The 25,180-nt window shown below is 36.7% G+C and overlaps 1 protein-coding gene and 1 pseudogene across 1 annotated transcript in view; both read left to right on the top strand.

Moving 5' to 3' along the window:
• Positions 1-369: 369 nt before the first annotated feature.
• PEX5L (peroxisomal biogenesis factor 5 like) overlaps positions 370-25,180 on the top strand; it is a 227,821-nt gene continuing 203,010 nt past the window's right edge. Inside the window, exon 1 of the mRNA XM_039254335.1 lies at positions 370-442. Within this exon, the coding sequence (XP_039110266.1) occupies positions 422-442 (21 nt within the window). The 5' untranslated portion in view covers positions 370-421. The remainder of the gene's footprint in view (positions 443-25,180) is intronic.
• On the top strand, positions 21,727-21,812 carry LOC120246700 (annotated as a pseudogene).

Below are 25,180 nucleotides of genomic sequence, written 5' to 3'. Positions count from 1 at the left end.
GCTGGTGTGGGCGCACACGTCAGGGTTGGGAGGAGAAGGGGGTTCGTGACGAAGATAGGGAAAGAGAAATGAGGCAGCCCGGCAGGAAGCGAGAAAGAGTTCGGTGGAGAAGGAGTGAGTTTTAGAGACGCCCGGCGAAGCAGGACCTGCGCCTGCGGGTGAGCGTGGCCGCCTGGGCTCCTCATCTCCTCCGCGCGCTCTCCAGTGTCCGCTTTCAGCACCCCGAGCGGAGAACAGTTCCCGGCAGCCCGCAGAGCGGCCAGGGGCCACTGTGGCCGGGCTACCTGGAGCCTTCCACCTGGCTCAGGGGCACCGTCCGAGATCACAGTGTGCAGCCGTCTTCTCCCTTCTGTTGGTGTGCAAGCAGACACGAGGGGAAGCATCCGGCGGCCTCAGGGAGCCTTGAAGAAGCCGAAGCAGAATGTACCAGGGACACATGCAGGTAAGACATTTCCACCGAACTAGAAAGAAATCGTGGGGGCTAATTTAAGGGCAAGGTGGTTCACTAAGTTATTGTGGTCAAGCGCTGGCTTCACACAATTCAACAAGTGAAGTGGTGCAACATGACCATGACATTTCTGTCCAGTAAACTAGACAGGTTTCTGAGGGTGGGAGAAAGGGAAGAACGACCTCGGAACTTCGACTGGGGAAGTTTGTTTTCTGTGCATTCCCTGAGCCTGTTTCTTTAAACAAGATCAAGGAATCCAAACAGAAGAAACCTAGAGATGACTGTGTTTCCGTTGTAATCCTATTGATGCAACTCGGCATGTATGTCAACTGAAGGGCAAAACAGTAATAGGAAAGACAAAGCTTTTTCTTTACCATCTGCAAAGGTTTCTTGACAGTTAGAACACTTTGCCACTTTTGTATAATTTTTTAAAGTAATAATTTTTTAAATGGTTTGTGCTGTATTTTCCCCCTTCAGAGAGTGGGACATTGTCACCTATCTCTACAGTCACAGGATGACTTGGGAGGATGAATTTCAAACATATGTCCAAGAGACTCTAATGTTTTTCAGGGAAGATGCTGCCTCTGGTTATTAATGCTCGTCTGAGCTGAGCCTCTGCTTCTCTCTGATGCACTCTACTCTCTTGGGAAAAATTATTTTAACCTTGACTTCAGTTCTCATTCACATGGTTGGTTCTTCCTTACAAAGGCAGCTGTACGCTTTGGGGAAAATAAACGAAATACTAACTCAGCTTCCTAAAGTATGAACTGAGCTCTTTCTGCTGTTCCTAAATGCTTTAGTCATCAGGTTTGATGTTTGGACTTCCTTTCCATTCCAAAGATGGTCAAATACAGTCATTATATGTGGTATCTTCACACTTGTGTGTAGCATGTGTGAATTTTGATGATGTTGCTTCTGTGTCTTTGGAGCAATTGAAAATAGGTAGATATGTTATTGCATTTGTGACTTAGTATTACCAAATATTTAATTTCTAAGTCTGTGGGGAAATTCTTTCAGACTGTGATTTATATATAAAATGGTATTAATCAATGTCATAAGTTTTGTAAGATTTCTGAATCAGCACTATCAGAATTCCAAAAGTACTTCCCATATTATTGACATCATCCTGTTGAAAATTATTAATGGAATTCTATCACAGTTGATGGGCAGTAATTAGTCACTGAAGTATATTTCTAAGTATATATAATAGATGTGGTCTACATGTTTCTTATTAAAGCTACATTAATTGGAAAGTTTAGCAACAAAGGAACATTCAAACATTCAGAAACATTGAATTCAGACTCCTGAAAAAATTAACAAAGGATCATTTCTATAGTTTTATGTTTCATCAGCACCTAAGAATGATACTTATAATTTTATGTATTATCTATTTATAATCCCCAAGCAGTTTCTTCACAGGAGTAATATAGGAAGGTTTTAATGAATAGAGTCAATCTTCAGAAAATTGCTCATTCACGCAAAATTCATAATTGGTTACTTGGGTAATTTACAAAAACTTTTCACGTTATTTTTTGTTTGTTTAAAATATGTTTTTGTGAATAAAGAATTGAAGCAGCAGTCTGGTAAATTCAGGCACCAATTCTAGCCCAATTTTCTGAATATTTCAAGGAAGGATGTTATTGAAATTTGAATCTCCTAGAATAATGTCAGAGGGTTTCATTTTACTTTGGAAGAATAAACAATATGTAAGATTCTGCACATGCTCCCAACTTCATGTTTTTTTTGCTTGTGCATTGCTGTAACAGCAAATATGATGGCTTGCAGTAAAACTCACAAATCTTTGCTGCCAAGCTTGACTTGAAAACATTACTAAATAAAGACTATAATCAATGTGCTTGCCAAAATTTCAGAGCACAATATTTTTTTCCTATTTACTATTGACCATTAATGTTAAATATAAAACTTCTAAGGCTTTAATAGTATAGTAGCTATTAAATGATATATATGATCATCTGAGTGGGATTTCCCTCCCCCAGAAATAATGCCTATTACAACCTGATTTATAATAGTTGCTTAAATTTGAAAAGTCCAGTCTCATTCCCAAAGAATAATATTGAGCCTGTAGGCAAAATCTCCATTGTGCTGATATATTCAGGTAAAAATAAAGAGTCCTTCCTTATCAGAGATAGCATCATCTTCCTGTGTGTCCCTGACTGTAATCACAAAGGAGCAGATAGTCCAAACACTCCAAAATATTTGTGATTAAAAATCTGAATACATATTTGGTAAATTGGACCAGGAATGAGCACATTTACTAACACTTCTGCTAACTTTGGAGTTCATTTGAGACACTGGTGTTACTTGGCTGATACCTTAAAATGCGAGCGAAACAAAACATTTGCGATCATTTGCTGCCTTCTAATTCTTTTCTTCACCCAAAAGATTCTAAAATAAAATGTTTATAAAGAGGCAATCTTGAGTGGAGAAGATATTCACAAGAAGCCTTAAAAAATAGTCTAATTTAAAAACTCCTGGAGTGCCTTTGTTTTTATAAGTTAATGATTTTGTAAATAAAGTCTATTAAGTCTTTCACATATAGCTAATTTATCTAGTTTACCATAGAACCTGAATTCATTTTTAGAAGCCACAGACTTTCAAAATCACACTCTGCTAACTCATTTGAAGATAAAAGTTGACATCCCCATGTAGATAGATAGAGGCCTGGCAGCATATATTTCTTGGTTTTATAGTAAATGCCACAGGTATATTTCTTAGGAGCAAGGCCCTAGAGTTGTGCTGATTTCCAGCTGCCTCGCTAGTTATTTCCCAGGGGAATTTATCACCCAAGCAACTTAAGCAAAGCTTGTTTCCTTAGTGACTGTTACAGATTTACTTTTTTTTCCCTTTTGACCAAGGGTGCCAATGGTGATTAAATATATTTTAGAATCCATTCAGACCATACTCTTTATTCCTATCAGATAACCTTCCGCCTTAATCCTTTCAATACCTCTGTATGCTTGGTAGTGCAATGCTTATTTGCACATGTGCATGTGAATTAACAGTGCCAATTAGAGCAAAATAATTACATGTCTCTGAATATTTCCTTAGCCAAACTTTTTTTTTTCTGGGATGGTACAAATATAGACCAATGTAATTTCAATTTTGAACTAAGGTTTGTTTTTTCTTTTTAATTTTTAATGAAGTGTCCTCAGTAATGTTTTTTGTTATAAAAGAAAATTATTTCAGAAGGCAAACAAAAAATCTATTTGTAATTGTAACTGATCTTCATTATGAGCCTCCAAAACCAGACTTTTTTTTAAAAATTTATTTAAGCTAGCTAAGGAAACATTCCAACATCCTTCTGGCTTCACAAGACATTAACTAAATAAAATTTAAGTGAAAATAATCATAAGATTATTAACAGCTCTAAAAGTAGCCATTTTATTTGTTTTCCCCAAAGGAGTTTTGTGTTTGTCCTTATTTATGACATTATTTAGCTTTTAAAAAAATTCATGAAGGGGAACAGGTTGGGTAACATGAATTATGCTAATAAATTAGATCTGGCCACAGGGGATTCATTTAGGTTCACTAGAAACAACAAATATAAGAAGCCAATCCAAAATAAGGTTATAAAATGTTATTTCAACATCTGTAATAGTAGCTAGTCATAATTGAGACCCTAAAGCAAAACTGTAAACTAAGTAATATTTGTCATGGGTATTTCCACTTCTCCAAAAGATCCATTTTCTCTTCCTTGATGCCACCATTTTTTATCCTGTACCATTCCCTTTATCAACCTTTTACTAACGAAGATATAATTAATACCAGTACACCACATACACATATACACACCCCTGCAGTGGTATTTGCATTTTCAGAAGAGAATCTTTGAAAATTAGTTTGGTGGAGGGGATGTTTTAAGGAAAAAGAGGCAATGCTGGCCTGACACTGGGGTTGGTTGTTTTGGTCAGATGTAGCCCCTGCCTTCCCCTTTCCCGCCATCTCAAACGGCATCTGTACCCCCCTCCTCAAAGTCTTCTTATGAATGATAATCAGCATTAATACTCATTTATTGAATGAATGTATTGTCAGAAATAGTATTAACTAGAACTCTGCTCAAGGAAATGCATGTACAGTGGGGCCAATGCTCAAATGGTGACACAAGCTCCAGCAAGACTTTGAAGTGCTTTCTGATATATTTACAGCAAATCATGCTTGGTATGGGAGTAATACTGAACTTCTAACACTTAAAAACTTATAATATTTATGGTATAATATTGATTAGCCTGAAAACATCACTCCCCAGTCATAGTGGCCAACAGTTTATATAATACACTTATTACAGAAAGACACACGATATGTTCTTCTGAGATTTTGTTTATGGTTTATAAACATTCTTCCTAAAAGCACGTGTTTTAAAGAAAAAATTCCAGCATATGAAAGTTTTGGGTATAAAACATTTTTAAAGTAAAGACTAAGAAAAAGTTAGAACAGAAGTTGCTAATTTTAAAATCTTGAATCTCTAGTATTACTACAGCCAACCTAGGAAACATTAAGATGTGATGTATCATGTAGTCAAAACATCTGGCAGTCTGCTTTTTCACACTTTTCATTGAGATCACATGTTGCCAACACAGGCATAAGCTAGAGTTGTTTAAAGGTTTTATATTCTAGAATTAACTTCTTGATGTACTCATAGAATTAGTGTGCATTTCCTTCATTACAAGTGAAGGTAAGCCCCAGTTTCATGTTTCTGTATTAAGAAACTTAAGTCCAATCTGAATGTTTTAGGGCATCTAAACATGCTGTAATTTCAATACACTGATAGAGGAAATGGGGTTGCCAAGTTTCTGAATATGTATCACCTTTCTATAATTCAGAATTTATGTACTACAGTATGTAACCCACGTATCAGGCACAAAGACCAGAGTGCTATGAATTAAGGGTTACATTTCTGTTAACAACCCCTTCCTTCATCTCCACCTCACCCACTTCCACCCGTCTTTACCTGTGCCATCTCCTTTACTAAGGAAACCAAATGAAAACTTCTTTCCCTATTCTATTCAGAAAGATTTTTGTATTTTATATATTAGCGTATTATACAGAATATATACAGGAAGATAGTTAATACCCTATTAAATATCCAGATCATAGCTGATTGTTCAGACATCAGAGTATAACATAACATACTGCCAGTGTTGTCTTAATTATGTCATTTTTGACTGATCTTTATTAGTTCCAGTATACTACTTCTCCTATTAAAACTCCATTAGATAAATGACCATTATTATTCTCCATGTGAAATTTTACTAAAATGATCATTCCTATGTATTATTTTCAGGCAATCACTGTTAGAAATTGCACAGATGAAAAAAAATGAGCTCATTTAGAGAGGAAGAGGCTAGTTATCCACCATTTCATTCAAGAGAAACACATAGAAGCTTGCCAGCAGCTCTGAAATGAAGGGAACCTGAGCCAAGTGGGAAAGTTTGCATTGAAGGTGCTTACAGAACTCCCCAAAACCCCTGCTCATTCATAGATTCCTATGAAAAACAACAACAACAATAGAAAAACCCTGCAAGTGGGACTTAGTGTAGTGAAAAAAAAATTTTTTCCAAACAGAATGCCATATGGTGATCTATAAGTCATGAAGATTCCAGAGATGATTGGTGTTGTAATGCCAGAAATCTACCTAGGGAACCACAAAATTCCCACTCTCATACACCCTCTTAAAATTCGTTTTGTTTTTAAAGCAACTGGTATGGCAGACGAATTCAAACCATTTCATATGATTAATTTTTGAAGGAACCGGAGATGTTTAGTTTGGAAAGTAAAAACTAAGAGACCACGATGACTCTATATAAATGCTTGAAGGGTCATTATGCAGAAAGAGGCTAGAATTGTTCTAATGGTCTTGAGGGTTAAAACTGGTGTTGTATCAGGGTGACATAAACATTCCCGTGATAATAAAAAGACCCTGGATACATTACCCAGTTGCTATTGAGTGAGATGTCTGTTTGGAGATGGACAAAGCCTAGAATGAAGGGAGGGGAGCTGAAAGTAGGCCTGGGTCCTTGTACACACACAAGCCTCTGTTCCTAGACCATTATGCCTTGTGGGCAAAATCCAATAAAAAGCACCATGAGATGGTATATGTGTTTGTGTGTATATGTCTGTGGGTCCTACCAAAAATGGTTATAGTCAACTGAAGTAATGACCTAAAATAAGCAAAATTCATGATATGCTGGGGGATTACTTCATGGCTACCTAGAAGTAGATGGAGCTACGCCAGTATGCAAAGTGATCAAAAATAGTAAAAGGTCAGAAAATATGGAACCTTTTTAAGGAAAAAAGAAACAGGAAAACATTTAAACATCATGAGAAGATGAAGCTGCTGGAGTTGCAAAACATCTTTTTACCTCCTTTCACATGGATGCTAATTGTAACATGCATACTTATACGGAATAATATCCTTTGGTCACGCGGGAATGTAACGTCTGATTGGGCAGGCGATGACGCGCACATGAAACACTTGGGAGCTTGTTGCAAATGCAGAATCTCAGTTTCCACCCCAGACTTACTGAATCAGAAATTAAATTTCTCAAGATACCCAGTAATTTATATATACACTGACATTTGAGAAGCACTGATCTGAAAACATTTGCATGGAGAACAAGGCCTGATTTGTTGCACTGAGACCCTAGCAAAAAGCTTGATTCTGGAGTAGCTTTCTGAGACCACAGAGACATAATGATATCCCTGACAGAGGGGCTGATAAGAGCAATGATCACAACTATGTTCAAATAGAGTTTCCTCCTTATATCCATATCATAACCTCCACCCCGTTGGTTGTAGTTTTTCTGTCTGGAGAAAACACAAAAATCCATATTATATTCCACCTGAATAAAGCAAACCTTCAAGTGTTAGAGAATTATCATGTCCTGATCCCATTAAATCTTTTCTTCTCCAAGATAAACAACCCAGTTCACTCAATCATTTTTCATAATGACATTTTTGATCTTTTAATGGCTCCATGAAACTATGGCCCTCTGAGCAAGACACACTGCTCAAGATGTGATCTGACCAATGCCAAGCACTGTGAGACTGTTTATCTCTTGGGAAAGACATCTAGTCAGACAGCTTTACCATCTCTAGACTAAATTTTTCTCTAAATTGTTTTGATGTTTCTATTCTCTGAATAACTTGGGAGTTATCTCACAGTTGCTAATCTTTATACCAGAATAATCTTGGTTCCAAATGTCCTCATTAGAACATTCTAGGTTAACAACTCCTGATGTCTCCAACAATTGCACTCATGTTCAGTTTTGGGGTCATAAAATCCAGAGTTTGAAAGACTCTTGAAAGTGTTTTGTTCAACCATCTCATTTCACAGATGAGGAAATTAAGGTTCAGAAAAGTAAGAAACTTGCTCACAAAGTCCCGTATATATTAGTTAGTGGAGCTAGCACTTGAGAAAAAGCTGCCTTCCCCTAGTGTGCTATTTCCATTAAACTATTATTCTTCATTTTGATGTTTATTACAAGCAAAAAATCTAAGTGAAAAATAAACATTTTAATAAACTGTTCAATATCCCCAAATATCTTGATGTTTGGCATTTAGTCACAAGCATTGGTACTTTCCTGCTTTCAAGTTTTGGTCTATTTGATATTTTATATATTCAGTTTGTAGTCATTTGGCTGGTAGTGGAAGAAGGTCTGATCTGTGTGTGTATTTTAAAAGTGGAATGAGGCACCATGAAAAGTTATATCATTTCTTTTCTTAAAGGTATCTCTCCTTGGACTGACTCAATTGACAATTTGAGTAAACTGGTCTGATAGGTTCTTAGAACTAGCTGCCTAAATATACAAGTAAATTAACCTCCAGGGTTCTTAGCTATAAGCAATGGAAACCAACTCTGGCTCAAGCAGAAAGGGGATTTATTAAAAGTATATATGGACAATTAATATAGGAGAAATGATGAAAATTTAAAAATCACCATTTTGCAATCATCATAGTAAGAAAATGACTCAAGCAAAAATGATAAATGGATGCTAAATCTGAGGAAGGAGGCAGTTCGAGGAGAAACAGGACGTTTATATAACATCAAAATATCAATCATCTAAATTACAAAAATATAGTAACTTTTCAGTGAAGAAATTTGATAACGCCCTAAGTAATCAAAATCAACATTCCCAATATGGTAATCATTTGCATGTTATCTCTGGATGTGATGGCCTGAGAAACATACAATATCATTCATATAATATTACTGCTAAGAATGAACAACTTGAATCTAATCATGAGAAACCCTCAGACAAACCCCAAGTGAGGGATATTCTATAAAAGATACAGATTATGTTTTCAAAATGTCAATATCATGAAAAACAAGGAAAACCTAAGATGTATACACATTAAAAGAAGACTTTAGAGATATGACAACTAAATGCAACACATGATCCTGTATTGGATCTTGGACTGGGAAAGAAAATTGTTATAGAGCACACTGTTGGCATAATTGAAATGTGAATATAGACTGAAGGTTAGATTAATATTAGTGTTACATTTCCCAAACTGAATAGCTAAACTGTGGCTGTGTAAGAGAATACCCTTGTTTTTAGGAAATACATGCTGCACTATAAAGGGGTCAAGGGGCATAGTGTATGTAACCTACTCTCAAGTGATTTAGAATAATGTAAATAATATTACATATAATATAATTACATAAAGAGAGTGGAAGATAAATGGACAGAGAGAAAGAGAGAGAGAAAAAATATATAGCAAAATGTTAAAACTTGGTAAGTATGGGGAAAGGGTATTATGGGAGTCCATTGTTCTATACATGCAATTTTTCTGTAACTAGATATTTTTTCAAAACAAAAAGTTTCTTAAAATGTGTTTTAAAAAAGTACCTTGGGGCACTCACAGACTTATAGAACAAGACTTGGGTTGGAGAGAACAGGCAGCAGGCAGGGTACAACCTCAGTCAGACCTCAAACCAGGCTAGTGCAGACCCCACTGCTGTCCTCACAGAAAAGAAACATCAGAGCTTGCACCCCTTATACTCTAGACTTGGGCACTGATTCAGCTGCTCCCCATTGCTGCTGCTGCCATGGAAACCCCATGTTGGAGCTTCAGCTGCTCCCCCACCCACTTCCAGGATGAATTCTCTACTGTGACTGCTTCTGTGTGCCCCCTATTCCCAATTCAGAGTGGGGACAGGTGTGGCTGTTGGTGGAGCTGAATCACACATCCATACCCTATTTGCAAGATAGTTTGGAAAGTGCATATCTGCTTACCACCAAGACTCCAAAAGTGGGAAATTTCCAAATACAGAGCTTAGATTTGGTAAAGTTAAAAAAAAAAAAAAAAAAAGCCAATACCCACTACAACTTGTTATAGATATTGCTTGAAAGTAAAATAAACACCTCTCTATATTGACTTGACTAAAGTCTAGTCTGCCTTCAGGGAAAATAGTTAAAAGAAAACAATTTTCTTTAAACTTTTGTTTGATACTGCCTATTACATGCAGCCCTAAAGAATACAGTAAAACTAGAGTACATTGGTTTATTAAATCATGCAACAAAGAAGAGCAGAATGATCCCTCCATCAATGTCCATCTACTGCTCACTCCTATTCTTTGTGAAAAATTGGAAAGAGCTCTGTGAAAAATTTAGTAATTAATCAGGGAATTAAAATATATATCATGTACTTTAGTGATAAGAACATTTTTTCCTCCATATACAGGAATTTAATGTGGAAAACTGGACACATTGGTGTTTCATATTCATCCAAAGGATGATTATAATCAAAACACCCTGTGCATTTGAGTCTTTAATACTGATATGCAGTCTATTATATAAGTCTTTAGGAAGATATATGTAAGACAAAAAGAAAGTGTTCTTAAGCTTGAGGCAAGATTAAATTAAAATAGCTTAGAAATATAAAGGTCTTTGGAGTTCACATAGCACAACTTTGTCATTTCACATATGAGGAAAGTGAGGGGCTAGGTCTTGATGGGATTAATTGCCTCTCCTCAAAATGAAAAAAAAAGTATGCTGAAAGCTTTTTGACGGCATGTATCATACATTACTTAATAATCCTCATATCTGAAGAGGCTACAAAAACATACTTGCGCTCCAGTAGCAGACAGCCCCAAGTCCAAATCCTGGCTTCCCTAACATTTTATCTGTGTGATCTTGCTCTAATAATGTAATTTCTCTAAGCCTCACTTCCTTCATCTGTGACATGGAGACGATTAATGTACTCATACATTGTGATGCCTTATTAAGGATTAGCTCTTTTGTTTTTATGGAGCTGGCAAAGTGTTTTCTATACATTGTGTGTGGAGGAAGAGGTTCTGCCACAGCAGTGCCTGTCATGATTGGTTGTCTACAGTAGTGGCAGATGCTTGATCTTCTTGTTCCCTCACAGTGCTACATTTTTTTCATTCTCCCATCCCAAACCCTTGCTTTCTGTACACTGAATATTTATTCATCCTTTAATATTGCACTTAAGTGTTATCTCCTCAGTGAGTGCTGTTCTGTGCCCCCACCACCATTCTCCCATTTTCTCCCACACAATGCAGAATTAGGGATCTCCTCCTCAATGCTTCCTTAACACCTTAAATGCATCACGAATACCAGTAATTAACATATAACTTAAATTGCTTATTTCTGTCAATTTCAACTAGTAAGCCTATCTGTGGCAGTGACTATATCCAATACATCTTTGTATTCCTGGAGACTATTAGCACTAGGTACATACTATTAGTATAGTATTTATTGAATGGGTGAATGAATTGATGAAAGAATGAATGAGTGAAATACTAAGAAGAATCCCTTACTGTCCTGAATAAGGACTCCAAAGTGCAAATGGGATGGACTTCCTGATTCTAAAACACACACAGCCCCAGAATCTGGTCTATTCCCATAAGTTTTAGGAGCGAATGCATATCAAGTGAAGTTTCCACACACTTGAAAGGGAATCAATTACAGGGAAACCTTATAAACCTTATAATTAGATTGCCACTGTAATTAACCAACACTCTGCTGTCAAAGCAGTCTACGCAGTTTAATGGGTTCAAACTCTTTAAAGCCTGAGGACAGTCAGGAGCTGCAGATTTAGAAATAGAATAGATTTTCCTAATGGTTTCTAACTATATCTCTAAGTGCCCAAGGTTATTTGGAATTAGAATCCATGCCTCTAAGGTTCTAGACACCTCTTCACCACCTCAGCTAGTTGTCAACAGAGATTTTGATCATAGTGCTAACACACATACCATGAGACCACTGAGATGACAGAACATCAGTTAGAACTGCCCTAGGAGGCCATCATTTGCTTACACCCAGTTGTAAGAGGTTTCTTATACCTCCAGACCTGACCTCCCCAGTTATGCACACACACACACGTGCACACACGCACACACTCACACATTTTTCCAAGGATCCAAGGAAGGAGTTGCATTCACTATGGTCATCCAAGGGACATGTCAATTTTGTAAGCCTGTCTGAATATGGAGATCCTCTTACTGTATTTCTCACAGTTATTCTGACATGGGAGCCTGAGATATGGAGGAGCAATTCTCATCAGGTACAGGGTAAAAAGATTAAAAAATCACATGTCTAAGCTTTCTCAAATAGGAGAGAAGAAATAACTATGCCAGTGATATGTGCCCCACTACTGACCAGATTATAAAAAGAGATCTTCCCTAGGGAGTCAAATACATGGACTCTCCTGTTGCCTGGAGGACATAGTCTCATACCCAGGCACATGATTTAGAAAGTGGAGTTACAGGGATGGATTTCAGACCTGATTTGTGCCGCCTCATCCAGGCATTCTTGTACAACCATTATGTACAACCATATGTATGACTCTGAAGAGAGTCTCCTTTAACTAACATTCTAGTCTGTGATGTGTGTGTGTGCGTGTGTGCACGCGCGCATGTGTGAAGGTGTATGATGAACAGTGAAGAACTGAGCTCTATTTTATCAAAGATATTCAAACACAGGTTGAATGTGGGTTTACTAAAATCTTTATGGAGGATGGTTGCCTTACAGGATTACTGGCTTTCTTTCCAGCTCTAGGATTCTATTTTTATCGGGCCTTTAATTAGTGATACAATACATCTCTGAATGTTTGGTCAGGGCAGATTTCCTCAGTTCACTAAGAACCATATCTTGAAAAATAAATTAAAAGGCTTTGCTAACATCAAGACACTTGTTATTTCTTATGAAGTCAAAGATCAATCTTCCCTAATTCTTCAAGGGATGTGCTGCTTGGAAGGATCCTGCCATACCTCTTCCCCTACCCCTATTCTGCAAATAACAAGAGATACTTTTCTACAAAGCTATCCTCAATATGGCAGAACTCTCAACTATGACAGAATACTGATTGTCTCTGCTACAATAGTCACATTGTGTGAGAACCTTATAAAAGTTGATCTTTAGAATGCTTTAGTCAGGTTGGCAAAGGATAGATATTTTATCTTCATCATGCTGATAGAGAGAATGCAGCTGACAGGGTTGATTGCCTCACCCAAAATCCTACATCAAATCAGTTGGGAGACCAAAATTTGGGTTTATCTGGGTTTTTTACTCTATTTCTTGAGCCTACATAGCAAATTCAGGTCACATCTCTACATCAATACCTCACCTATTCCAAACTGACTCAACTAACAGTGAGTAGACCAAAAAAAAAAAAGATTTTGCAGGTTTTGTGGAATGTTGCATGGCCTTGAAGGGTAGAAATCTCTGATGCATTCTTTCTGTCATTTATACAGGACAGGTGCTAAATCCATACAGCTTTATCAGTTCTCTGAATTCAGCATCTGCGTATATTTATTTAGTACCCTAGGAGTACCTTTATGTGTGATAGGATACACTCTCCTAGTGGAGTACAGGGCAGCTGTGAAACATCCATATTTTTGTGCAGAAAGCCTCCCTAGAATCAAAATACACAGCAAGCCAGGAAAGCTCAGAGGCCCGGTGTGGAGACCTTCTGTGTTGCATGTATAGAAGCAGAATCTTGGGTTGTGTGTATAAATTAAGCCATGACCCCCCCCACCTCCAAAATCTGTCACTTACCTAAATGTTTTACTTTTATGTTTTCCTTTTTATTTTGCTATTATAAAAAATTCAAGGGTCTCCTAGGTGGCTTAATTAGTTGGTCATCAGGCTCTTGATTTCGGCTCAGGTCAGTACCTCATGGTTCATGGGATCAAGCTCTGCACGGGGCTCCGTGCTGTCACACGGACCCTCCTTGGGATTCTTTTTCCCTGTCTCTCTGCCCCTCTGCTGCTTACATGCGGATGTGTGCACTTTCTCTCTCTCTCTCTCAAAAAAATAATAAAAGAACCAAAAAGAACTGAAACGAAATGAAACAAAGCAAACAAAACGAAAAGAAAAGAAGAAAAGAAAGGAAAGGAAAGGAAAGGAAAGGAAAAGAAAAGAGAAGAGAAGTGAAAAGACATGACTTCAGTAATTTGTCACTGTTTACTTGAGGGAGGTCTCTTATTTTCTTCCTCTCTTAGAGGTCCAGTTTTTTGTTTTTTTGTTTTTGTTTTTGTTTTTTTCAGGGAAAGAGAAAACTCCAGCTTTGTTGAAAGAGAACTTCTAAATGGCAAGATCAAGATTACTGTAAAGGAAAAGTACAGAGCTCTTACTAATCTCAATTGATATTAAAATATCCTACTTAAAATGGAGGCACTGGTCCCTGATTTCTTGAAATTGATTTTGAACTTTCCATTACTTTAGGGGCAGAAAGTCAAGAATTAACATTACAAAAATCAGAATAATAGTATTCATCAACTAATTCAATGTAAAGTTGAAAGTACCAAAATAAAAGTCATGTTTTCTTTCTTAGTTGATTTTATTAAAACTAATCTTCCAAGGATCAATTCCCAGCACATTCGTGTGATTTTGTCCTGGTTTCAGAATCAATGTTAAAAGAATTTAAATGGTCTGTGTTATATCAAGGAAGCATTAACTAATGTTCTGTGTTAAGAGTTAAAGTACAGTTTTCTGCACCTAGTTTGTCAAAAATTATTTTAGCTGTAGCTTGTACTGCACATAATTCTGCCATTTGACTTATTTTTTAAAGTAATTCTGCCATTTTTAATAAATGTTACATAGCTTGTTTTCAGGTAAGTAAATGTGTGTGCTAAGCTGAAATCAACTAATCTGGCATCTGTGCTCATCTTAAATATATATCTACAAACAAGTTATTTTTTTCCAACTAAACACCAGTATCACTAACTGACCACCTCTACCTGATCCAACCCAAAATCAACATGTCCCAAACTGGATGTATTATCACCACCAACAATATCCATAAAATCTGCCTCTTCTCCTATTTTCCAGGATTATTTAATAGCACCACCACCTACCCAGTTACCTAAATTAAAAACCAGGAGCCATCCTCTCCTCTTCCTCCTTCATCTTTACACCTCTTTCTTTCTTATTCCCCAAACCTAATCTAAATATTCTAGCCCTTGCTTCCTAATTCACTCCTACCCTGCCCTATCTCTCCATCCTAACAGCCACCATCTTAGATTACTTTATCACCCTTACCTAAAGAGTCACTCTCCCTGCACCGCTCCCCATCCCTCAGCTAGTCCTTTTGCTTCAAGGGTCACATATCTTTGCTATCACTATCTTTGCTACAGCATTGATTTGATCATATCACTCCTCTAAAGTCCTTTCAAAGTGTACCAACATCTGTAACAGTGTTTTTCCAAAGGCAATCTTTTATAGAATCATTATCTAAAATACTTGTTCAAATTCGAGATCCCTGGACCCCACTGCACCCCTATCAAATCAGGCTCCATGAGAGTAAGGCCTGGGAATTTTCACTTTAACACTGTGCAGGTGAATTAAGTGTACATTGAAGTGTGAAAACACTGGCCTCCAGAATAAGAGGACTTGTAGGGCCCACTTTCTGGCCTTTTCATGAGCACTCTGGACCCTAGTCTTGCTAAACTTTAGCAAGACTGCACCTCTGCTTCCATGTCTCTGGGCTTCTCTGATGATGTTCTCTCTGACCAAAACACTCACCATCTCACCATCTTGATTAATCCCTCTTCATCCTTCAGAACTCAGTTCAAGGATTATTTCCTACAATGATTCTTCCCTGAGTTGCCAGAACCAAGGTAGATACCCTCCTCTATGCTTTCTTACACCAAGCCTCTGTGCAGACCTCTGTCTCACCTCCCCTCACCCTGTTCTCTGCTGAGTTCCTTTGGCTGTGTCTTGTTCATTTTTTCAATCCTGGTGCCTAGCACAGAGCCTCCTTATGGTGAGTGAGCAGTGCACATTGGATTAAGTCATGAATCATTGAACTAATTCATCTTTTAATTAGTCTATTCAGTTTGATTTAAACTTTTGGAGATCTTACCTGGGAACTTTGCAGATAGAATTAAATTAAATTATAAAAATGAACTATGGGCATACTTCATTTTATTGCACCTTACTTTATTTCACTTCACAGGTCTTGTTTATTTTTTTTTACAAATTGAAGGTTTGTACTGGTGCAGCCCCTCTGAAAAACAGTGTGGAGGTTCCTCAAAAACTTAACAGTAGAACTCCCCTATGACCCAGCAATAGCACTGCTAGGAATTTACCCAAGGGATACAGGAGTGCTGATGCATAGGGGCACATGTACCCCAATGTTCATAGCAGCACTTTCAACAATAGCCAAATCATGGAAAGAGCCTAAATGTCCATCAACTGACAAATGGATCAAGAAGATGTGGTATATCTATACAATGGAATACTACATGGCAACGAGAAAGAATGAAATTTGGCCATTTGTAGCAATGTGGATGGAACTTGAGGGTGTTATGCTGAGTGAAATAAGTCAGGCAGACAAAGATAGATACCATATGTTTTCACTTATAAGTGGAACAGGAGAAACTTAACAGAGGACCATGGAAGAGGAGAAGGGGAAAAAATAGTTGGGGAGAGGAAGGGAGGCAAACCATGAGAGAGTCTTGAATACTGAGAACAAACTGAGGGCTGATGGAGGTGGGGGAGAGGGGAAGGTGGGTGAAGGGTATAGAAGAGGGCACTTGTTGGGATGAGCACTGGGTGTTATATGGAAACCAACGTGACAATAAACTGTGAAAGAAAAAACTCCCCCCCAAAAAAGCAAATTGAAGGTTTGTAGCACTCCTGCATCAAGCAAGTCTAGTGGTGCCATTTTTCCAACAGCATTTGCTCATTTCATGTCTCTGTGTCACATTTTGATAATTCTCACAATATTTCAAACGTTTTCATTATCAGTATATTGGTTATGGTGATTTGTGATCAGTGCTCTTTTATATTACTATTGTAATTGTTTTGGGGGCACCACAAACCATGATCATATAAGACAGTGAACTTAATAAACGTTGTGTGTGGTCTCACTACTACATCAACTGACCCTTCTCCTGTCTCTCTCCCCCTCCTGTCCTCTGTATTCCCTAGCACGCACAACAGTATTTAAATTAGGCCAGTTACGATGACCTCTAAGTGTTCAAGTGAAAGGAAGATCACATATCTTTCACTTTAAATGAAAAGCTAGAAATGATTAAACTTACTGAGAAGGATATGTCAAAAGCTGAGATAGGCCAAAAGCTAGACCTCTTGCACCCGTTATCCAAGTTGTGAATGCAAAGAAAAAGTTTTTGAAGGGAAATTAAAAGTGCTACTCCAAGTGAACACATGAATGATAAGGCAGCAAAACAGCCTTATTGCTGATATAGATCAAGTTAGAGTGATATGAATACAAGATCAAACTAGCTACAATGTTCCCTTAAGCCAAGGCCTAATTCAGAGCAAGGCCCTAACTCTCTTCAATTCTATGAAGGCTGAGAAAGGCAAGGAAGAAGCAGAAGAAAAATTCAAAGTTAGCAGAGGTTGGTTCATGAGGTTTAAGGAAAGAAGCCATGTCTATAATATGGAAATAATAAGGTAAAGTAGCAAGTACTGATGTAGAAGTTACAGCAAGCTATCCATAAGATCCAGCTAGGATAGTTAATAAAAGTGGCTATATACACTAAGTAATAGATTTTCATCAGAGACAAAATAGCCTTCTATTGGAAGAAGATGTCATCTAAGACTTTCATAGCTAGAGAGAAGACAATGCCAGGCCTCAAAGCTTCAAAAGACAGGCTTGACTTTCTTATTAGGGGCCAGTGCAGCTGGTGACTTTAGGTTGAAGCCAATGCTCATTGACCATTCCAAAAGTCCTATGGCCCTTAAGAATGATGCTAAATCTACTCTGCCTCTCTCTTATAAGCGAAATAACGAAGCCTGGATGACAGCACATCTGTTTAGAACATGGCTTACTGAATATTTTAAGCCCACTATTGAGACCTTCTGCTCAGAAAAAAAGATTCCTTTCAAAATATTACTGCTCATTGACCGTGCGTCTGGCCACCCAAGAGCTCTGATGGATGAACAACAAGATTAATGTTTTTTCGTGCCTGCTACCGCAACATCTATTGTGCAGTCAAGGAATAATTTTGACTTTGAAGTCTTATTATTTAAGAAATACATTTTGTAAGGCTATAGTTGCCTTACAACTATAGATAGTGATTCCTCTGATGGATCTGGGCAAAGTAAATTGAAAACCTCTGGAAAAGAAATCACCATCCTAGATGCCATTAAGAACATTTGTGATTCATAGAAAGATCTCAAAATATCAACATTGACGGAGTTTGGAAGACATTGATTCCAACCCTCGTGGATGGCTTTGAGGAGTTCATGAAGGAAGTAACTGCAGATGTGGTAGCAACAGCAAGAGAAATAGAATTAGAAGTGAAACCTGAAGGTGCAACTGAATTGCTACAATCTCATGATAAAACTTTAACAGATGAGGAGTTGCTTCCTATGGATGTGCAGAGAAAGTGGTTTCTTGAGATGGAATCTACTCCTGGTGAAGATGTTGTGAAGATTGTTAAAATGATAATGAAGGGCTTAAGAATGCTACATATACTTCGTTGATAAAGCAGCAGCAGAGTTTGAGATTATTGACTCCAATTTTGAAAGAAGTTCTACAGTTGGTAAAATGCTGTCAAACAGCATTGCATGGCACAGAGGAATTGTTCATAAAAAAGGGGTCAATCAATGTAGGAAACTTCATTATTGTCTTACTTTAAGAAATTGCCACAGCCCCTCCAACCTTCAGCAATGATCACCCTGATCAGTCAGCAGCCACCAGCATCAAGACAAAACCCTCCATCAGCAAAAAGATTATGACTTGCTGAAAGCTCAGATGATGGTTAACATTTTTAGCAATAAAGTATTTTTAACTAAAGTATGTACATTTTTTTCTTAGACAATTCTATTTACTACATACTTAATAGACTACAGTATAATGTAAACATAAATTTTATATGTACTGTGAAACCAAAAAATTCATTTGACTCACTTCATTGCTAGGTTATGCAACCAAGTATGCAAGATTTTCAAAGTATGGCTGTATTTCCTTTAAAAATCATTAATCCTGAGTAATGCATTCAGATTTCTGTCTGATGAATGAAAAGGGGTGAGGCAACTGTGAGAAACCAAATAAAATGAGCCAGTGGGCCAAAAAACTGAATCCCAGGCCTCTTTTGCTCTAACTACTACAGGATTTGGGGAACACCTTTGAATCTCTGAGAGTCCAGTTTTCTCATGTACCAAATAGAATCTTAATCTTTATCTTTCCCCACTACTATTATTTTATTATTCTAAACCAAAATTTAGTAAATTAGCATTTTTAAATATTTTAATGCAATAAAAAAGCAAGTTCGATAAATTATATGTAGAATTTATCGTATAAAAATGTATATATATGAAATTTGATTTTAGGGAGAAAAACTATGATATACCTTACCATAACATTAAACCAATACTGTATTTACCTTTTTTCCCTACTTAGTTATAATATTTTGTCATGTGGGTTTAGATTTTCTTTTAATTACATGATTTACTTATTATATGAAATGATAATCATCTGTTAGTCATCTCCATGAATTATGAGTGAAATGAATATCATGGCATTATTTGGCTGAGTAGATGACTTTCACATTTTCCTAATGGTTTTCATAGACAGGGGAAAACTTTTGAGTGAGGTATTAATTCAAGTTATATTCCCTATCTGTGTGACTCTGGACACATTTCTTAACCTTTCTGAGCATCTCAAAATAGAAAATTAAAGCATGCAATAAGTCATACAAAAGCCTGATTGATTTCTGACTCTTGATAATAAGAACACAGATTTGTTGCCAAATTCTAATATTAGATTCTCTGTTTAAGAAATACCCTTATGTTATTGAGGGTGAAAATGGGTTGTTCACAGTATTTAATTAACATGGAGTGTCTCATTAAGATAGTGACTAGCACTTTTTAAAAACTCTACAATAAGATTATCATGATGGGAAATTAAACCTTCAAACTAAATAATGGAATAAGTTGGTTGCAGTAAGAAGTATTTCTTTGCCCTTTCGTCCTTCTGATTTCCTCTATGAACCCCAAAGAAATGTAAGTATGGTTGTACTGCTCATCTGATATAGCTCATCTATAAACTGTCTTTGACATACCCATTTATAGAGAATTAGAGGAGCAAATATGATTATAAATAGAAATGAGAAACTAGATCCTAAAGCCATGTTTCCACCTTACATCACTAAAATTGCCTTTTGAAAATTCAAAATAAGGCAACCTGGTAAGTCAAAAATAAAGGCCAGAAACTAAAACTCTAACCAGAGCCAGGAGCTCCCTTTTATAGGAAGCTAGCAAATTTAATATCTCAGGGCAGTGAAAATTACTAATATTGATTGTATTTGAGAACCAAAAAAAACTTGATCAAGTTGGAGGTATACTTAAATCACACTTGTATTCTAAAAACACAGAGACTTTTGGGTTCAAATTCTTGACTTTATTCCCAACTATGATTCCATATGACCTAAAATAGCCTATTTGAACCATTCCATGACTCTTCCAGAGTTTGTTCATTGCTATCCCACTTAGTAATGAAAAAAATTATTTGTCACTTCTTCCCTCTTATTTCTCACCCCATGCACACAATTAAAATAGACCCCAATACATAGAGCTAAAAGAAATGCTTTCTACGTATTGACTATTTACACATGACTGTAAAATGTAATTGGTTGCAGTGATCTCTGTGGCTCTAAAATGCCTCTACTAGAGTAGTCTGGAAACCCCAGCCCTACTGTTCTGGATCACAATGAAACTCCCTGACAACCAGAACAAACTGAATTTTTGCAACAGTCTCTGCGAGCCATCCCAGAGGCAGGGGGAGCCCTTTGAGAAGCATAGCAACTGGATGTCACCAAACAGGAGAGGCAGGCATGGATGACAGGCTTGTTGGGAACTGTCTAACTGTTGTGCTTCAAGCCTTCTGTGAATTGGAATGCTGCTTTTCAGAGCAGCCGCCAATCTCCTGTTACTGTAACAAGGTCCCCAGGCCAACAGAATCTCTTTTCCGCCTACCTAAAAACAGACCAAACAAAAGGGAGGTTTGGAAATAACTGCACAGTTGCAAATGTTTGCATTGTTTTTAAACAGAACTTTTTACTAAAAAAGAAAAAAATCATGTTCTGATTGATATCATAGTTTACATTCACAATACTATGGTCAAGTCAGAAGGACAGGTCATATCACTAACTGAGGCACAGATTATTAGTCCCTTGCCATTTCTGGTAATTGTCAGTTATAACTGGTTAGTGATAAAGGCAGGACTAGCCTTCCAATGTGCTTGCATGAGCTTCACACTGCCCATATTGGTTCCAGCCCACTCAATAATAAGGTTATCAGACATACCAATGGATAGAAAAATTTGAAAGTATAAAGCTAGTCATAATAACAATTAATGTATTGTTTATTCATACCAGGAATACAATATACAGGTGCAAACTCAGATCACTACCTTTAGAGGTAAAGGACATTCTCATGTAATATATATGTTCCATTCAGCACCTGACACACTATACAACCATAATAAATATAAATCGCAGAAATCCAATTTACTTTCTGGCTACACTCCCAGGAAAGCTTATCTGATTTCCAAACTGTGGGTGCTAAAATAAAATCTGAGAAACACAGAGCAGAATAAGAAATAGATCTCTTCTGCATATCTGATATCCACCCAACCTGAGTCCTCATTCTTCATCTTACTTTTTCTTTATTTTGAATCCTGATTCCCTTCTCTGTACCTAAATCTTTTCTGCAAGATGCATATCCAAGTTTTGTTGATGGAAGTAAATGCCCCCTCACCCATTCATTTATTATCAAATATTTTTCAGCATCTTCTCTTTTTATAGAAACAAATCTTTTATCGCTTCTCGGCCTTTTGGCTAAGATCAAGTGTAGTATAGAAACAAATCTTTAAAATCCCGCTCATGAGGGAATATAAACTTTATCTGAAAAGACACAAGAAAACTTGCATATACAAAGATCTGATTTAAATAAAATAAGAAAACAAAGAATTTTCACAAGGCAAAATAATTAATATTGGAGTATGTGGAAAATGAGTATTTAAAAATATGGCTCAGTAGTGCAGAACTTACATAGATAGTACACTCAGTTTGAGAGTAGATTAATAAACTGTATATACAATGTATTGAATTAAGTATCAAAAAATAGTCTCAAGACAAATAGATACGTTTTTATAAAAATTCCTCTATTGAAAATGGCAGCTTTTCACATTGTTCACACTGACCACAGCTTTAACATATATTTTAAGAATGTATAAAGGGAGAGAAACGTGTGAAGGCATTCTGGGGCTTGAATCAGTAATCCATATATTCTTTTTTTCAGAGTTACTTCATAGCCTAGATGTTATGTGAGGGAAAATGTCCCTTTCCCAAACCAGAGAGAAAATCCTGAAAGATATTTCTGTCTGGGGATAGGTAAACATTTAAGTTTGGTAAATGGCCACTTAAAGCTATTCATAAGTCAAAAATATTGTGGCATAGTGGTTTTCCTGATATCTTTCATAACAAAAACTTAGACTCAAACCTATAAACAGATCATTTTTCCTTTTATCCTAACAAAGCAATTTAGCCACTAGAGAGAATCTTTTATAGAAGTTAACCCAGTATAAAATTTCACTCTGAAAATATAGCTTCATATACAGATATAACATGTTACTGAACATTACTCACTCTTTTTATAATAAAAATTTTAATAATAATATTTTAAGTTAAATATTTGATGTAATGAATCAGTAATGCTCTGTGTTTCCAGATTATCGATTTAAGTGTATTGATTAGCAAAGCAAACAACTCAGACACTAAGTCCAAAATTATTTACATTATAAAAACATTCAGATATTGATGCAAATAAATCAACCAAAATAATAAATAGCAACATTTAAGAATAATACTTTAAAACCACATACAGCATTTACATTCTGAAAGTGATAAAAATGTATCAGCAATCTTCTGAGTCCTTGAAAGCTCAACATCATTCACCTTGGAGGTGAAGGTCAAGGCCAAAAACACATCACTTCCTGAGCTAAACCCAGATCCAGTAGCTCTGGTAGTATAAATCTACTTCTTTCAAGAGAGAAACCAATAAGAATTTTCTATGTTGTTCATCCTTGCACAGATAAACCTAGCAGATACATTCAAGGACAAATTAAACCGCACAATTAAAGGTCCCTTGGGGATAGAAGTTCCATGTAAGCACCTTTCAAGTCTCATCTATTTTAAATTAGAAAATCCTTAAAGACAGCAGTAGGATCTTATTCACATAGAGAGAGAAATAAATATAGATATAAAAAACATTTTATAGCATTGAGCTGACATTTAATTAATCGGATGCTAACTTAAACATTAGAGATAGCAGCAAGGATTTATATAAAACTTTGAATCCTATTATCTAACAATCCATCAAAGTCATTCTTCTCCATGGTATGACCTGCCACATTTTCCTTGAGATAAGATTGAGATACCAGAATAAAATGAAGGACAGAATTAAACTAAAAAAGATGGAATATTTCATGTTCTGTTGGTGGTGGTAGTAGTAATAGCATTTACTTTTTCCTTTGTATGGAAAGAAATGTTTTTTTCCTTAAAGTAGTCATGCCCATTTGTTTTTGCCTAAATTACTATTAGCTATTATTTTTCTGTCTTTATAAATTTAAGTCCAAATACCCCCATTATATTTTCCTGTAATATCACATGTTGATTTTCATTCCACTTTTACTCTTTTATTTATTCATTATACATTGATTGAGTGCCTAGTATGTGTCAAGACAAAAGTCCAGACAATTAATTTCAAAACTGCCATCACTGCCTCCATTTTTCTAACTCGGGATCTCTCTATAATTTGGCTTTCTCACCTGTATAGTGAGGAGATTAATATACAACATGGTCTGAGAGGACCTCCAACTCTGAAATTCTGGATCAGTAAACTAAGCCATCAGGGATGTTGCTTTGATTTGATTTTTAATAATACAGAATTATGATCGCTTTAAGAAAATCTTGCTATGTGAGGGGCGCCTGGGTGGCTTAGTTGGTTAAGCGTCCGACTTTCGCTTAGGTCATGATCTCGCGGTTCGTGGGTTCGAGCCCCGCGTCGGGCTCTGTGCTGACTGCCAGCTCAGAGCCTGGAGCCTGTTTCAGTCTGTGACTCCCTCTCTCTCTGACCCTCCCCTGCTCACGCTGTCTCTCTCTCTCTCCTAGAAATAAAAAAAACATTAAAAAAAAATTAAAAAAAAAAAAAGAAAATCTTGCTATGTGAGACAAATGAATGTTTGTACCATTAATGATGCTAATTCTTACCATTCTTTCATTATACTGAGAACTGATAGCATATAACATTACATCAGAATTAAATTTTTTTGTTGTTTTCCTGTTGTTCTATTATTTTCTTTTATAAAAACAAATTTATTTAAATTCAATTTAATTAACAAGGATTGTAATATTGGTTTCAAGAGTAAAGTTTAGTGATTCATCACTAACATATAACACCCAGTGCTTGTCCCAACAAGTGCCCTTCTTAATGCCCATCACCCATTTAGCTCATCACCACACCCAACACCCCTCCAACAACCCTCAGTCTGTTCTCTCTGTTTAAGAGTCTCTTATGGTTTCCCTCTCTCTCTGCTTTTATCTTATTTTTCCTTCCCTTCCCCTATGTTCATCTGTTTTATTTCTTAAATTCCACATATGAGTGAAATCATATGATATTTATCTTTCTCTGACTGACTTACTTCACTTAGCATAATACATTCTTGGGGAGCTTGGATGACTCAGTCAGGTAAGCTTCTGACTCTTGATTTTGGCTCAGGTCATGTTCTCATGGTTTTGTGGGTTCAAGCCCTACATTGGGCTCTGCACTTACAGTGGAGCCTGCTTGGGATTCTCTGTCACCCTCTCTCTCTGCCCCTCCCTCACTTGTGCTGTCTCAAAGTAAATAAACTTGAAAAAAATACATTCTAGTTCCATCCATGTTGTTGCAAATGGCAAGATTTCATTTTTTCATTTTTTGGATCACCAAGTAATATTCCATTGTATATATCTCACATCTTTATCCATTCATCGTTCGATGGACATTTGGGTTCTTTCCATAATTTAGCTATTGTTGATAGTGCTGCTATAAACATTGGAGTGCATGTGCTCCTTTGATTCAGCATTTTGTATTCTTTGGATAAATACCCGGTAGTGCGGTTGCTGGGTCGTAGGGTAGTTCTACTTTTAATTTTTTGAGGAACCTCCGTACTGTTTTCCAGCGTGGCTGCACCAGTTTACATTCCCGCCATCAGTGCAAAAGAGTTCCCCTT

The sequence above is a fragment of the Hyaena hyaena genome, unplaced genomic scaffold (assembly GCF_003009895.1).
Source record: "Hyaena hyaena isolate Hyena2069 unplaced genomic scaffold, ASM300989v1 scaffold_477, whole genome shotgun sequence".
NCBI lineage: Eukaryota > Metazoa > Chordata > Mammalia > Carnivora > Hyaenidae > Hyaena > Hyaena hyaena.
The sequence above is the reverse complement of the archived record's forward strand: the minus strand, read 5'-3'. Positions and strand labels throughout refer to the sequence as shown.